The 16684-nt window shown below is 55.0% G+C and overlaps 1 protein-coding gene across 1 annotated transcript in view; it reads left to right on the top strand.

Moving 5' to 3' along the window:
* Positions 1-16684, top strand: part of xab2 (XPA binding protein 2) — a 57666-nt gene that overhangs the window by 23013 nt on the left and 17969 nt on the right. The window contains exons 10-12 of the mRNA XM_085971658.1: positions 4454-4585; positions 7158-7289; positions 11631-11744. Coding sequence (XP_085827784.1) covers positions 4454-4585; positions 7158-7289; positions 11631-11744 — 378 coding nt within the window. The remainder of the gene's footprint in view (positions 1-4453; positions 4586-7157; positions 7290-11630; positions 11745-16684) is intronic.

Raw genomic sequence — 16684 nt, 5'->3', positions numbered from 1 at the left:
TAATTGTCCGGAATGCTCGATCCACCGGCAAAAATCAGGAGCCGTTTTGTTAGGTTTTTTTTCTTCTCGTGGCTTTTTTTTCCAACAGTCAGGCTCTGGCAAAGTCTCTCTGAAGCTGTTGCTAAGCTACAGAGACGCTTCCAAGGTACGGCCGACTGTTTAGAAGCTCTTGCTAAGCAACGGTGTTTGTTGCCAGATACGGAGCTGAAAAGCTCCGTATGCTTCAACATTAGCGCTGGTTTGTCCGGCAGTTTTGATAGATCGGCAACAGCTCGGTCCCGTCGGTGCCGGATAGCACAAAGTTTCCTGTACCGTGCATGCGCGGTTTGTCCTATTTAAAAACCGGTGAGCCGGCTGCGCGGGAGCTGCAGAGCGCTGCGCAGCTTAAAGGGGAACATTGCCCCTAATTAGCCCCTCATTGGCAGACCCCGAGACCTCGGATGGCTGATCTGGGTGCAATAGGTGTTTGAGGTTTGGAGCCAAGACTCTTTATTGGGGCAGAGTAGAGGGAGCTTCACCTGACCCGGGAGTGCTTGATGCTGATCCGAGCTGCTTGAAGACTTCCATTTCCCAACACTTCATATCCTTAAGATGAGCACGGACATTTAAAAGATGGATGGAGGAAATGTGGCAGTGGTTGTAAAGAGGTTCCGACATACTCTTGTAACACAATCTGTGTCCCCCAATCCATTTTAATGTAGGTGTAGGGGACACAGTGGCATTTTGTTGTGTGCTGAGGATTCCAAAATACTTCACATTTGGCACTTTACACTTTTCTCCCCTTGTCTTCGGAAGGTGCTGCACTCTTGCTGGGGTATGTTCGAAGGGTAGCAGCAACTCTCTGATATTTTAATACCGTGATCTCACCAGTGAGTGCTGGTGCAGCCAAACCCAGTCTTGTTCTTCCTTGACATTCAAACACTCACTGCCTCCCTCACCTGCGCTCTCACTCACTGCCTCCCTCACCCCCTCATCCGCGCTCTCACTCACATCCGCGCGCTCCCTCCATCCCTACCTCGCTCGCTCCCTACCTCGCTCGCTCATTCACTCTCTCTCGCGCTGCCTCACTCTCTCTCACTCTGTCTCACGCTCTCGCGCTGCCTCACTCTCTCTCACTCTGTCTCTCTCCGCCTCGCTCGCGCTCTCCGCCTCGCTCGCGCTCTCCGCCTCGCTCGCGCTCTCCGCCTCGCTCGCGCTCTCCGCCTCGCTCGCGCTCTCCGCCTCGCTCGCGCTCTGCGCCTCGCTCGCGCTCCCCCCCCCGCTCTGCGCCTCGCTCGCGCTCCCCCCCCCGCTCTGCGCCTCGCTCGCGCTCCCCCCCCGCTCTGCGCCTCGCTCGCGCTCCCCCCCCGCTCTGCGCCTCGCTCGCGCTCCCCCCCCGCTCTGCGCCTCGCTCGCGCTCCCCCCCCGCTCTGCGCCTCGCTCGCGCTCCCCCCCCGCTCTGCGCCTCGCTCGCGCTCCCCCCCCGCTCTGCGCCTCGCTCGCGCTCCCCCCCCGCTCTGCGCCTCGCTCGCGCTCCCCCCCCGCTCTGCGCCTCGCTCGCGCTCCCCCCGCGCCCCCCGCTCTGCGCCTCGCTCGCGCTCCCCCCCCGCTCTGCGCCTCGCTCGCGCTCCCCCCCCCGCTCTGCGCCTCGCTCGCGCTCCCCCCCCCCCGCTCTGCGCCTCGCTCCCCCCCGCTCTGCGCCTCGCTCCCCCCCCCGCTCTGCGCCTCGCTCCCCCCCCGCTCTGCGCCTCGCTCCCCCCCGCTCTGCGCCTCGCTCCCCCCCCGCTCTGCGCCTCGCTCCCCCCCGCTCTGCGCCTCGCTCCCCCCCGCTCTGCGCCTCGCTCCCCCCCGCTCTGCGCCTCGCTCCCCCCCCCCTCTGCGCCTCGCTCCCCCCCCCCTCTGCGCCTCGCTCCCCCCCCGCTCTGCGCCTCGCTCCCCCCCCGCTCTGCGCCTCGCTCCCCCCCCGCTCTGCGCCTCGCTCCCCCCCCGCTCTGCGCCTCGCTCCCCCCCCGCTCTGCGCCTCGCTCCCCCCCCCGCTCTGCGCCTCGCTCCCCCCCCGCTCTGCGCCTCGCTCCCCCCCCGCTCTGCGCCTCGCTCCCCCCCGCTCTGCGCCTCGCTCGCGCTCCCCCCCCGCTCTGCGCCTCGCTCGCGCTCCCCCCCCGCTCTGCGCCTCGCTCGCGCTCCCCCCCCCGCTCTGCGCCTCGCTCGCGCTGCCCCCCCGCTCTGCGCCTCGCTCGCGCTCCCCCCCCGCTCTGCGCCTCGCTCGCGCTCCCCCCCCGCTCTGCGCCTCGCTCGCGCTCCCCCCCCCCCGCTCTGCGCCTCGCTCGCGCTCCCCCCCCGCTCTGCGCCTCGCTCGCGCTCCCCCCCGCTCTGCGCCTCGCTCGCGCTCCCCCCCGCTCTGCGCCTCGCTCGCGCTCCCCCCCCGCTCTGCGCCTCGCTCGCGCTCCCCCCCCCGCTCTGCGCCTCGCTCGCGCTCCCCCCCCGCTCTGCGCCTCGCTCGCGCTCCCCCCCCCGCTCTGCGCCTCGCTCGCGCTCCCCCCCCGCTCTGCGCCTCGCTCGCGCTCCCCCCCCGCTCTGCGCCTCGCTCGCGCTCCCCCCCCCGCTCTGCGCCTCGCTCGCGCTCCCCCCCCGCTCTGCGCCTCGCTCGCGCTCCCCCCCCCGCTCTGCGCCTCGCTCGCGCTCCCCCCCCGCTCTGCGCCTCGCTCGCGCTCCCCCCCCCGCTCTGCGCCTCGCTCGCGCTCCCCCCCCGCTCTGCGCCTCGCTCGCGCTCCCCCCCCCGCTCTGCGCCTCGCTCGCGCTCCCCCCCCGCTCTGCGCCTCGCTCGCGCTCCCCCCCCGCTCTGCGCCTCGCTCGCGCTCCCCCCCGCTCTGCGCCTCGCTCGCGCTCCCCCCCCCGCTCTGCGCCTCGCTCGCGCTCCCCCCCCGCTCTGCGCCTCGCTCGCGCTCCCCCCCCGCTCTGCGCCTCGCTCGCGCTCGCGCTCCCCCCCCCCCGCTCTGCGCCTCGCTCGCGCTCGCGCTCGCGCTCCCCCCCCGCTCTGCGCCTCGCTCGCGCTCCCCCCCCCGCTCTGCGCCTCGCTCGCGCTCCCCCCCTCGCTCGCGCTCCCCCCCCGCTCTGCGCCTCGCTCGCGCTCCCCCCCCCGCTCTGCGCCTCGCTCGCGCTCCCCCCCCGCTCTGCGCCTCGCTCGCGCTCCCCCCCGCTCTGCGCCTCGCTCGCGCTCCCCCCCGCTCTGCGCCTCGCTCGCGCTCCCCCCCGCTCTGCGCCTCGCTCGCGCTCCCCCCCGCTCTGCGCCTCGCTCGCGCTCCCCCCCCGCTCTGCGCCTCGCTCGCGCTGCCCCCCCGCTCTGCGCCTCGCTCGCGCTCCCCCCCCGCTCTGCGCCTCGCTCGCGCTCCCCCCCGCTCTGCGCCTCGCTCGCGCTCCCCCCCCCCGCTCTGCGCCTCGCTCGCGCTCCCCCCCCCGCTCTGCGCCTCGCTCGCGCTCCCCCCCGCTCTGCGCCTCGCTCGCGCTCCCCCCCGCTCTGCGCCTCGCTCGCGCTCCCCCCCGCTCTGCGCCTCGCTCGCGCTCCCCCCCGCTCTGCGCCTCGCTCGCGCTCCCCCCCCGCTCTGCGCCTCGCTCGCGCTCCCCCCCGCTCTGCGCCTCGCTCGCGCTCCCCCCCCGCTCTGCGCCTCGCTCGCGCTCCCCCCCCGCTCTGCGCCTCGCTCGCGCTCCCCCCCCCGCTCTGCGCCTCGCTCGCGCTCCCCCCCCGCTCTGCGCCTCGCTCGCGCTCCCCCCCCGCTCTGCGCCTCGCTCGCGCTCCCCCCCCGCTCTGCGCCTCGCTCGCGCTCCCCCCCCCGCTCTGCGCCTCGCTCGCGCTCCCCCCCCCGCTCTGCGCCTCGCTCGCGCTCCCCCCCCGCTCTGCGCCTCGCTCGCGCTCCCCCCCCGCTCTGCGCCTCGCTCGCGCTCCCCCCCCCGCTCTGCGCCTCGCTCGCGCTTCCCCCCCGCTCTGCGCCTCGCTCGCGCTCCCCCCCCGCTCTGCGCCTCGCTCGCGCGCCCCCCCCCGCTCTGCGCCTCGCTCGCGCTCCCCCCCCGCTCTGCGCCTCGCTCGCGCTCCCCCCCCGCTCTGCGCCTCGCTCGCGCTCCCCCCCCGCTCTGCGCCTCGCTCGCGCTCCCCCCCCGCTCTGCGCCTCGCTCGCGCTCCCCCCCCGCTCTGCGCCTCGCTCGCGCTCCCCCCCCGCTCTGCGCGCATTCACTCAGTCATCACCAGATAGCAATCGAAAGTGTGAACTCTTAACTTTTTTCCCCTGCCTCTAGCCCACGTGTGCTACGGCCAATGAAAGCAAAGGGCTAACACAGCCGGCGACAGTGTGTGTGTGGTGTAGTGTCACACCCGCCTGATGATGGCGCCTTTACTCACTCTGCCATCGGGGCTGCTGTGACCAGTCTTCCTTTCAAAGGATAAGAAATTTTCATGAACGGGCAACATCTGCTCCTGTTTCAGGCCCGGACTATATTTGAAAAAGCTACAAAGGTAAACTTCAAGCACGTTGACGACCTCGCTGGTGTTTGGTGCGAATACGGGGAAATGGAGCTACGGTACGAAAACTATGACGAGGCACTTCGATTGCTGAGGGTATGTCTTTGAGTGTTCTGTTAAATATTTTTCCCCCCAAGATTATTTTCAAATCCGATTTGCCCCTCAATGCTATGTCTTAGTCAATGTATTGTTTATTTAGGGGGTAGGGGGCGCACTCTTGCATTTAGGTTTGCTGCCTTTCCCAATGACAGGGATGGGGATGGGATTGTGCCTTACTTGTTTTGCCTTTGAAGAGAATTAATTGACAATCTTACTGAGCTCGATCACTACCGCTCCCATTTTGGAAGAGACAGAAGTTAGCAGAAAAGTGGATTTTTCAATGAAGCGGACTTTTTTCAGGGGTGGCGGGGGGGGGGGGTACCCCTGCGAAGAGTCGCTCTAACACTGAGTGCTGGTCGGAGGATCGAGGATCCTATGTAGCCCTAACGCCAAAGCAAAAATACTGCGGATGAAATTTGAAATAGAAACAGAAAATGCTGGAAATACTCAGCAGGCCAAGCAGCATCTGTGGAGAGAGAGAAACCCGAGTTAACGTTTCAGCTCGCTGACCTTTCGTCTCTGAGGGTTGTGAGTCTTTGGAATTCTCTGCCCCAGAGGGCTGTGAATGCTGAGTCTTTGAGTATATTCAAGGCTGTGATAGATAGATTTTTGGACTCCAGGGGAATCAAGGGATATGGAGATCGGGCGGGAAAGTGGAGTTGAGGTCGATGATCAGCCATGATCTTATTGAATGGCGGAGCAGGCTCGAGGGGCCGTATGGCCGACTCCTGCTCCTAATTTTTAATGTTCTTATCCTCTCCATCACAAATACGACCTAGTTTCACCTCTGTAATACCACCTGCGTCTGCCCCACCTCAGCCCATCTCAGCCACTGAAACCCTCATCCATGCCTCTGTCTCCTTCAGACTCATCTATTCCAATAAAAACAGAGAATGCTGGAAATACTCAGCAGGTCAGGCAGCATCTGCGGAGAGAGAAACAGAGTTAACGTTTCAGGACGATGACCCTTCGTCAGAGCTGGAAAAAGTTAGAGATGTTACAGATTTTAAGCAAGTGCAGGGGCTGGGAAAGTGGAGGGGTGGAAAGAACAAAAGGGAAGGTCTGTGATAGGGTGGAAGACAGGAGAGATTAAATGACAAAAGGGGTGATGGTGCGAGGCAAAAGGAGATGATAACAGGGGGGGGCAAGTAAAGAAACAAAAGCTGGGTCTAGAGGAGGTGTAAATGGCACTGGCAGAATCATCAACAGCTGCCGTGTGGAAAAAATAGGGGCAGGGGTTATGATCTGAAATTGTTGAACTCGATGTTGAGTCCGGCAGGCTGTAAAGTGCCTAATAGAAAGGCGAGGTGCTGTTCCTCGAGCTTGCATTGAGCTTCATTGGAACAGTGTAGGTGTGTGAGGACAGAGAGGTGGGAGTGGAGAATTAAAATGTAGCCCTATCTCCGACCCAGACATCATTTGTGCGTGGCGGCCCTGTTAATGGAGTGCAGCTCATGGAGTTCTGGTCTCTGGTTTACGCTTCGGAGATTTTCAGTCGAAAGACAGACCGTCTGGTCCAAAACCGGCCATTGCCAACCGCAGTTACATTTGATGTTTGGTTAATGGGTGTTTTAATCCCTCTCCTCTACCCCACCCAGTCCTTGCTTCAGTTTTCTTGGACGGTGCAGCAGTTACACAGTCGCGCCACCAGGCGGCAATATCCAACTGGCTGGAAGCACGGCTCCCTCTGCGGACCTGGCCCACTGACTCTTTGCCCTCTTTTCCTGCTGCTGATCGTTCAGCGAGTGGGTTTATAACCTTTTTGGGATATTTTGCCTCCCACAAGTGAAGTAAAAAGCCTCCAATATATCCGACCAAAGTCTGCCTTTCAGTCAAATTTCAAGTATTTTCCCATATTAAAAAATATGATGTGTAACTAGAATATAGGCCAGAGCAAGTGGTTAATAATCTGAAAGCGGCCTCAGTTTGGGTCATTCCGAGGGTACTCGGCGCTAACGCCACTTGAAATATTTCACTGCACCCATTGCTTGTATGAAATCTCTGCCTCTGCGCCTCTCTCTGCCTCTCCCCCTCTGGGCCGGCCCCCCCTGGCCCCCCCCGCGCGCCCCCCCTGGCCCCCCCCGCGCCCCCTCTGGCCCCCCCCCCCCCGCGTCCCCTCTGGCCCCCCCCCCCCCCTCGTCCCCTCTGGCCCCCCGCGCCCCCTCTGCCCCCCCCCGCGCCCCCTCTGGCCCCCCCCCGCGCCCCCTCTGGGCCCCCGCGCCCCCTCTGGCCCCCCCCTGGCCCCCTCTGGCCTCCCCCCTCTGGCCCCCCCCCCGCGTCCCCTCTGCCCCCCCCCCCCTTTGGCTGCCTGCCCCCCGGGCCCCCTCTGGCCCGCGCCCCCTCTGCCCACGCCCCCTCTGGGCCCCGCGCCCCCTCTGGGCCCCGCGCCCCCTCTGGCCCCGCGCCCCCCCCCTCTGGCGCGCCCCCTCTGGCCCCCCCCGCACCCTCTCTGCCCCCCGCTCTCTTTCCCCCCCCCCCCCCCCCACCTCTCTGCCTCTCCCTCTCTGCGTGCACTGGTGGTAGGAACAGAGGTGCAGCTGAAATCTTTCTTAACTTTTTGCCTCCACAGAGAGCCACCACAGTACCGGCAAAGAAAGCAGAGTACTTTGATTCTACAGAACCCGTGCAGAACAGAGTGTACAAGTCGCTGAAAGTCTGGTCCATGTTGGCAGATCTGGAGGAGAGTCTCGGCACTTTCAAGGTGACTAAAGAATAAGTTCAGCCTTGGACTCCGTCGGTCTCTGCTTTACGTACAGATGGTGAAAATGTTGTTTTAGACTGTGGCGTTGGTGCAAATACACTGGGGGTCCTACTTGCCTGCATTAGCTCAGCATGGACAGAACTCGCAGCTAGACTGCTAAACATTAAATCCAACTCCAGTTTGTGACTGTCAGCTGCTTTGGGTCCTGCCCCCACCTTATCCCACTGGAGGCACACCATACATCATTCCCCAGCCGGACAATCGATCGTCTCTGCATGTTGTCTGTAGCTGGGATCGAAGAGAGCCAATGTTGTCGTTCATTAGCTTCCTCCTTATAGAGAGTGCATAGAATCATAGAAACTTATGGTACAGAAGGAGGCCATTCAAAACTCCCTGTTCGGTCATTAATTAGTCAGGGTTGGGTACTAAATATTCCTGGATATAAGGTATTCAGGAAAGATAGGGAAGGAAAGAAAGGAGGTGGTGTGGCAGTATTGGTTAAGGAGAATATTACAGTGCTGGAGAGAGAGGATGTCCTGAAGGGGTCAAGGACAGAATCTATATGGTTAGAGTTGAGAAACAGTAGTGGTGCCATTACACGACTAGGTCTATTCTATAGGCCGCCAACTAGTGGGAAGGATAGAGAGGAGCAAACTTGCAGGGAAATTACAGAGAGGTGCAAGAACTATAGAGTAGTGATAATGGGGGACTTCAACTATCCTAATTATAGACTGGGATAGTAATAGTGCAAAAGGGCAGAGAGGGGGAAGAATTTCTGAAGTGTGTTCAGGAGAACTTTCTTGATCAGGATGTTTCCAGCCCAACAAGGAAGGAGGCTGGATCTGGTTCTGGGGAATGAGGTGGGTCAGGTAAGGCAAGCGTCAGTAGGGGAACATTTCAGGAACAGTGCTCACAGTATCTTAAGGTTTAGACTAGCTATGGCAAAGGACAGGGAGCAATCTAGAGTTAAAAATACTTCATTGGAGGAAAGCCAATTTCAGTGGGTTGAGAACGGATCTGGCCCGGGTAAGTTGGAATCAAAGATTGGCAGACAAACCTGTAATTGAACAATGGGCTGCCTTTAAAGAGGAGATGGTTCGGGGTACAGTCGAGGTACATTCCCACTAGGGAAAGGTAGGACAACCAAAGCCATCTCTGGATGACGAAAGAGATAGAGAGTAAGATGAAGCAGAAAAAAGGGGCGTATGACAGATGTCAGGTCGCGAATACAAGTGAGAACCAGGCTGAATATAGAAAGTTCAAAGGGGAAGTGAAAAAGAAAATAAGAGGGGCAAAGCGAGAGTATGAGAATAGATTGGCAAAAAGGGAATCCGAAAGTCTTCTATAGGCATATAAATAGTAAACGGTAATAATAAATAGTAAGAGGACGGGTGGGGTCGATTAGGGATCAAAATGGAGACCTACGCATGGAGGCAGAGGGCATGGCTGAGGTACTAAATGAGTACTTTGCATCTGTCTTTACCAAGAAGATGCTGCCAAAGTCATAGTGAAGGATGAGGTAGTTGAGATACTGGATGGGATAAAAATTGATAAAGATGAGGTACTAGAAAGGCTGGCTGTACTTAAAGTAGATAAGTCACCAGGATCGGATAGAATGCATCCTCGGATGCTGAGGGAAGTAAAGGTGGAAATCGTGACGGTCCTGGCCATAATTTTCCAATCCTCCTTGGATACGGGGGTGGTGTCAGAGGACTGGAGAATTGCAAATGTTACACCCTTGTTCGAAAAAGGTTGTAAAGATAAACCCAGCAGCTACAGGCAGTCAATTTAACCTTGGTAGCGGGGAAGCTTTTTGAAACGATAATCCGGGACAAAATTACCAGTTACTTGGACAAGTATGGATTAATTAAGGAAAGCCAGCACAGATTTGTTAAAGGCAAATCATGTTTAACTAACTTGATTGAGTTTTTTGATGAGGTAACAGAGAGGGTTGATGAGGGCAGTGCAGTTGATGTGGTGTACATGGATTTCCAAAAGGCGTTCGACAAAGTACCACATAATAGGCTTCCCAGCAAAGTTGAAATCTGTGGAATAAAAGGGACAGTGGCAGCATGGATACGGAATTGTCTAAGTGAGAGGAAACAGAGAGCAGTGGTGACCGGTTGTTTTTCGGACTGGAGGAAGGTATACAGTGGTGTTCCCCAGGGTCGGTACTTGGACCACTGCTTTTCTTGATATATGTTAATGACTTAGACTTGGGTGTACAGGGCACAATTTCAAAATTTGCAGATGACACAACACTTGGAAGAACAGTGAGGAGGATAGTGATAGACTTCAAGAGGACATAAACAGGCTGGTGGAATGGGCGGACACGTGGCCGATGAAATTTAACGCAGAAAAGTGCAGTGTGATACATTTTGGTAGAAAGAAACAGGAGAGGAAATATAAACTAAAGGGTACAATCTTAAAGAGGGTTCATGAAGAGAGAGACCTGGGGGTATATGTGCACAAATTGTTGAAGATGGCAGGGCAGGTTGGGAAACAGTTTAAAAAAAAAACTTACAGGATCCTGGGCTTCATGAATAGAGGTATAGAGTACAAAAGCAAGGAAGTTATGATGAACCTTTTATAAAACACTGGTTCAGCCTCAACTGGAGTATTGTGTCCAATTCTGGGCACCGCACTTTAGGAAAGATGTGAAGGCCTTCGAGAGGGTGCAGAAAAAATTTACAAGAATGATTCCAGGGATGAGGGACTTCAGTTACGTGGATAGATTGGATAAGCTGGGGTTGTTCTCCTTAGAGCAGAGAAGGTTGAGAGGAGATTTGATAGAGGTGTTCAAAATCATGAAACTGTTCCCATTGGCGGAAGGGTCGAGGACCAGAGGACACAGATTTAAGGTGATTGGCAGAAGATCCAAAGGCGACATGAGGAAAATTACGCAGCGAGTGGTTAGGATCTGGAATACACTGCCTGAAAGGGTGGTGGAGGCAGATTCAATCGTGGCTTTCCAAAGGGAGTTGGATAAGTACCTGAAGGGAAAAAAATTGCAGGGCTACGGGGAAAGGGCGGGAGAGTGGGACTAGCTGAAGTGCTTTTACAGAGAGCCGGCACGGGCTCGGCGGGCCGAATGGCCTCCTTCTGTGCTGTAACCATTCTATGATTCTAAAAGCCACGTACAAAGTAGGCAAGGCCAGTTACTAGCAGTCAATCCAAAGACGTGTGTTTAGAATTTTAGCTATGAGGAAAGATTGGGTAGGCTGGGGTTCTTTGGAACAGAGGAGGCTGAGGGGAGATTTAATTGAGGTGTACAAGAGCTGGAAAGGGGGATTAGGCTGGGCAGCTCTTTTTCAGCCGGCATAGACACGATGGGCCGAATGGCCTCCTTCTGTGCAGTAAATTTCTATGATTCTATGAATTGTTTTTCTTCCAGGAAACAAATGGAATTAGAATTCAATGGAAGTGCAACTCTGTTATACTGTTTGTATTACAGATTGTAAAAGTGTGGACGGACATAAACGATCTTATCTGCAGTACATGTTGAAAAGTAGTCTCTTCCCCATCAGTTGCCACCCTCGCCCAATGATGGGAGGTCTGCGGTGGCCAAAGTGTGTCCCTCAGCTGCACGGAGCCCGCAGCCAAACCCGATCTTGCAGCCCACCACCAAATAGTGCCACTACCAGCTGCGGGCGCCATCGTCCAGGGAAGGTTTGAACATCACTGACAACGCAAGTGCCAGGCTGCTCAAACTATAGCATTGCCGCACCCCTGGAGTGTGAGGCAACCCCTGGAGTGTGAGGCAGTAGCACTCTACTGGTTAGAGGTAATGGGCTTCCTGTTACAGCAAATAGAATCATAGAAATTTACTGTGCAGAAGGAGGCCATTTGGCCCATTGTGTCTGTGCCGGCCGAAAAAGAGCTCTCCAGCCTAATCCCCCTTTCCAGCTCTTGGTCCGTAGCCCTGTAGGTTACAGCGCTTCAAGCACATATCCAAGTACTTTTTAAATGTGATGAGGGTTTCTGCCTCTCCCACCCTTTCAGGCAGTGAGTTCCAGACCCCCACCACCCTCTGGGTGAAAACATTTCTCCTCAACTCCCCTCTAATCCTTCGACCAATTACTTTAAATCTATGCCCCCTGCTAGGGGAAATAGGTCCTTTCTAACCTCATAATTTTATACACCTCAATTAAGTCTCCCCTCTGCTTCCTCTGTTCATAAATTTTCCCTTCAAAATGGTGTGTGCCATATGGAAAAAGAACATCATTGATCTCTCGTGCTTTTGCTATGTGCAGATTAAAAAAGGGAAATGGGGTGGTTTTTATTTTTAAATTAATTGTTTTGTTAACCCGTGTGTGTTTTTCATTTTTATTTTCAAACTAGTCCACAAAGGCGGTGTACGACAGAATTATAGATCTCCGAATAGCCACACCGCAAATCATCATCAATTATGCCATGTTCTTAGCGGAACACAACTACTTTGAAGAAAGTTTCAAGGTGCGTCCCTGCTTTTCTATCTGTTTGGCACCCTTGCAGCACCGGGCGCAGGAGTTGCGTTCTCGTACAGGAAACTTGATTTACCGGCACCTAAATAACCGGAAATCTCGGTTAACCGGCAAAATGCAGGAGTAGGTTCAGGTAAGTTTTACTTCATATTACTGGAGTTCCTCGATCTGTTCCTGTGCAATCGTGCGTGGCTGCAGCTGTTGCTAAGCTACAGAGACGCTTGGACCTTGTGGCCATTGTTCTGCTCCTGTTGCTAAGCAACAGGGAAGCCTGGGTTTGTTGCTCTGAGAGCTCCCGTACCTTTTAAACTGTAGCTCTCGATAATCCGGACTTTTTGATCAACCGGCACCACACCGGTCCCGTCGGTGCCGGATAAAAAAGAGTTTCCTGTAGTTGGATTAGGTCTGTGCTGAATTTTAAAATTATCTGCAGATTGTGCCTTTTTTGAAGGTTCCAACACTGCCGGTTTGTAACCCAAAGTAGAAGAATGTCCAGGCACTTTTAGCTGCAACTCCAAGAGAGAGCTGCTGAGACCCGTGACCTCCAAATGTGGTGCGCTCTCCCCTTTATGCCACTAGCCCTCCTTTTGGAGGGCCGTCCGAAAGGGATTGCCTCCATTCTTGAGACCCATGAGGCGCGGGGTTCTGGGCGTTGTCAGAAGCCTGGGGCGCTTGGCCGCGATGCTCTCTCGCACGGTGACTAGTTTGGCAACACTCACTGTCTGAATTCTGACAAGACAATGCCACAGGGCTGTTGGGCATCATGGGACCGTACCGCAGCCCAAGAGAATGTTTTCAGGAAAGGAGGGGAGAGAGAATTGGAAAGGGAAAAATATCGCAGCACATTTATTGCTGAAGTCACACTGTTGGGTGATAGTAACAATTGTATTAAACCTCGCTGCCTCTTGACTGGTTAGATTTGGTGCCCCTGTTAAAACACAACACATCACTTGACCGATGCCGCATAGCTTGGAGCCTAAGGGCTGTCTGATACTCAGACTGGACTATCTTTGTCGGGCTGTATCTGGGGCACTGGACTTGCAAGCAAACTGAGATGAGGAGGAATTTCTTCACCCAGAGAGTGGTGAACCTGTGGAATTCTCTACCACAGAAGGCAGTGGAGGCCAATTCATTAAATATATTCAAGAAGGAGTTAGATATATTTCTTAAGGCTAAAGGGATCAAGGGATATGGGGAGAAGGCAGCGACAGGGTACTGAATTTAGATGATCAGCCATGATCTCATTGAATGGCGGAGCAGGCTCGAGGGGCCGAATGGCCTACTCCTGCTCCTATGTTTCTTCCGAATAAAAGCTACCCAGCTTATGACCCAAACCGGGGCATAGAAGTGTGTAAACATCACAAATGCGCTTTCATTACAGATTTACCTCGGCATTTTATATTGTTTATGTAGACTGTGTAAGACAAAGAATTAATAATTCGACACCTAAATTGCGTTTTAAATGTCAATACACATGATCCAGGAAATGACAAAAATAAATTAACTCCGTATGTCTCCAGTATTAAACATCGTTACTCTTTCCCTCACAGATTTTTATTGCCGTATCCTAGCAACAGTTTTCAACCAAAAGCAATAAAGGTTTAATGATGCTTAGTTTGTCATTACTTTCGGTTTCGTGCTTGATACACCCTCTTAAAATTGTCGTCCTTGCTCCTCGGTGTGTCGTGTTTTTGATGGGCAAAAATAGCAAGCGAGAGTTGCACGTTGAAACATGCTCTGTTCGCGTCCCCCCCCCTCCCCAGATGGTGCAGTGCGCAAATGTACTGCCCGGTGTTAAACCGAACCACACCGATCTAGTAGGCCACAGCCTCGATCCCTTGCATCAAATGCTACAAGCTGACCTCAGCTGGTGAGATGATTGGGTGGGGGGGGTGCTACAGTTGGCCTCGGTACCTCAGCCACAGCAGTGCAGCACTCCCTCAGTAGTCGTCTTCTTAGGCAGTCCCTGGGAACCGAAGAGGACTTGCTTCCACACTGGAAATGAGTTCTCAGGTGACTGGTGAGTCCAATGCGGGACCTACAGTCTCTGTCACAGGTGGGGCAGATAATTCCTCTTTGGGTCTCGTCTCCACAAGGGGAGTCTCTGAGACGTTCAACTAGCTCATTTTTTATGGCGAAGCCTACCCCATGGAGGCGACGTTCTTCTTCAGGTTTGCCTTTCCAGAAGAAGGTGTAGCCACCGCCTTGCTGCTTGAGCTGGCCTTCCCCTGCCCGCCGGGTCTCGCTTAGGGCGGCGATGTCTGTGTCAAAACGACTGAGCTCCCGGGCAGCGATAGCAGTACGGCGTTCCGGTCTGTCGCTGTTGGGGTTGTCCATGAGGGTCCTGACGTTCCAGGTCCCGAACTTCATTTTAAAGGGTGGAAGGTGCCTGTGCGTGAATTCTTTTAACGTGGGGTGGCCGTTGCACACCAGCTACCACACGGGCTTGACAGAGCACGGTCTTGGTCCAATGGCAAGGGGGATCCAAGACGATTGGAGACCAGGCTCTGCACTGGGAGTGCCGGCTTAGATTTTTTGCTCGAGTCCCTGGAGTGGGCCTCGAACCAGCGGCCATCTAACTAAGAGGCGAGAGTGCTGCCCACTGAGCCACGGCAGATAGGAACTGCAGTCGCCTCTTATTTCAAAGTTGCCTAACTTAAATTGTCTGATATTTCAATTATTTTAATCATTAAATTCCCACTTTGCTGTGGTATTGACTTGCTTGATTCAAATTGCTGTACAATTTTTCAGCAGAGAAACTATTTTAAATTATCAGTACATGGGGAATGTACATTAGAGTTTTCCAGGATTATCTTCCTCCCAAAGGTGTTGAATCCTTGCTGGGTATAGTTCCAGGATTGGTAATCATTGGGCGGTTGGACCAGGAAAAACTACCTGTTTGTTTTGTTTGGGTTTTGTTTCCGTTTGTCAAGATACAAAGAAGCAACTTATTTGCTCATTTTACTTCCCCATTGCAAGAGGATTTGAGTACAGGAGCAAGGATGTCTTACTACAGTTATACAGGGTCTTGGTGAGACCTCACCTGGAGTACTGTGTGCAGTTTTAGTCTCCTTACCTAAGAAAGGATATACTTGCCATAGAGGGAGTGCAGCGAAGGTTCACCAGACTGATTCCTGGGATGACAGGACTGTCGTATGAGGAGAGATTGGGTCGACTAGGCCTGTATTCACTAGAGTTTAGAAGAATGAGAGGGAATCTCATTGAAACGTATAACATTCTGACAGGGCTAGACAGACTGGATGCAGGGAGGATGTTTCCCCTGGCTGGGGGGTCTAGAACAAGGGGTCACAGTCTCAGGATACGGGGTAGGACATTTAGGACTGAGATGAGGAGAAATGTCTTCACTCAGAGGGTGGTGAACCTGTGGAATTCTCTACCACAGAAGGCTGTGGAGGCCAAGTCACTGAATATATTTAAGAAGGAGATAGATAGATTTCTAGACACAAAAGGAATCAAGGGGTATGGGGAGAGAGCGGGAATATGGTATTGAGATAGAGGATCAGCCATGATCGCGTTGAATGGGGGAGCAGGCTCGAAGGGCCGAATGGCCAACTCCTGCTCCTATTTTTCCATGTTTCTTGGTCCCTATCTGCCAGCCAGTTTTACGTTGTGTTGCAATGGGATTAGGTAACGCAAAAGCCAGGAGTGCCTACAATGGGACAGTTCCTTCATGTTACTGACTAGTGATTACTGGCAAAACCAAAAACGAAAAGCACCAAAGAATTGCTATCTGCTCTCGCTACTCTTCCAGTTCATGAGTCATGTTGCAAAATCTTATTAATATCGGTTGTGTTCCTTCTTGACTTATCTCTCGCAAATTTCCCCGTCAACAATTTGTTTTAAGATCAAAGTTACATAGATCAGAAATTTCAGCCTGAGTTTCTAACCTCCGCTATGTTGCAACTCACTCACTGTGTAGAAGGCAGTACCTGCGAAGTTGCTTCTTTCAAGCGTCCGCTACAACTGCTTGACTACTGATAAATCTTAAAGAAAAACAATACTTGCATTTCTATAGCACCTTTCATGACTTCAGCACGTCCCAAAGCACGTTACAGCCAATGAAGTACTTTTTGAAGTGTGGTCACTGTTGTAATGTAGGAAATGTGGCAGCCAATTTGCACACAGCAAGCGCCCACAGACAGCAATATGATAAATGACCAGATCATCTGTTTTAGTGATGTTGAGTGAGGGATAAATATTGGCCAGGACACCGGGGATAACTCCCCTGCTCTTCTTCGAAATAGTGCCATGGGATCATTTACATCCACCTGAGAGAGCAGACGGGGTCTCATCCGAAAGATGGCGCCTCCGACAGTGCTGCACTCCCTCAACACAACACTGGAGTGTCAGCCTAGATTTATGTGCTCAAGTCTCTGGAGTGGGACTTGAACCTCAACCTTCTGACTCCGAGGCGAGCGTGCTGACGGGGGTGAAGGGGTGGGTGGGGTTGGGCTGTCACATCTGACGTCCTGGCACCTGGTGTAAAACTTGAGTGTGACCTTTACACCAGTGAAATGTTCGAGGTTGAGGGCACTGTGCAGCTTCTTCTGCGATCTGCTTTATGTAAAACTTGGATGCTCGAGGTTAGCCAGGTCTCCGGCTGAGAGAAAGGATCCCGTAACTATTGCAGAAACGGAGAACAAAACGCGGCAGCTTGTCCAAGGCCAATAATCTAATCTAGGATTCAGGTGGTGTAGCTCCAAATGCGAAACTTGAGCCATATCTGACCGTCATGACCAATGTTCCCTCTAATTTTTATTTTGTACGCCGCTCCTTTACCTGGCTACGTGGCCCATTCACATTTTCGCACATGCGCGGTTTTTTCCATGTAAAAGCCGGCGAGCGGCCTGCGCAGGACCGTGACCGCTGCATGGCCGTGCAGCGTAGCGGGAATGTCGGTCATGGCTCCCT

Source organism: Somniosus microcephalus, chromosome 31 (assembly GCF_052327205.1).
Source record: "Somniosus microcephalus isolate GS21.2 chromosome 31, FLI_Smic_1.0, whole genome shotgun sequence".
In the NCBI taxonomy this organism is placed as follows: domain Eukaryota; kingdom Metazoa; phylum Chordata; class Chondrichthyes; order Squaliformes; family Somniosidae; genus Somniosus; species Somniosus microcephalus.
Note: the sequence above shows the minus strand (reverse complement) of the source record. Positions and strands in the feature narration are given on the sequence as shown.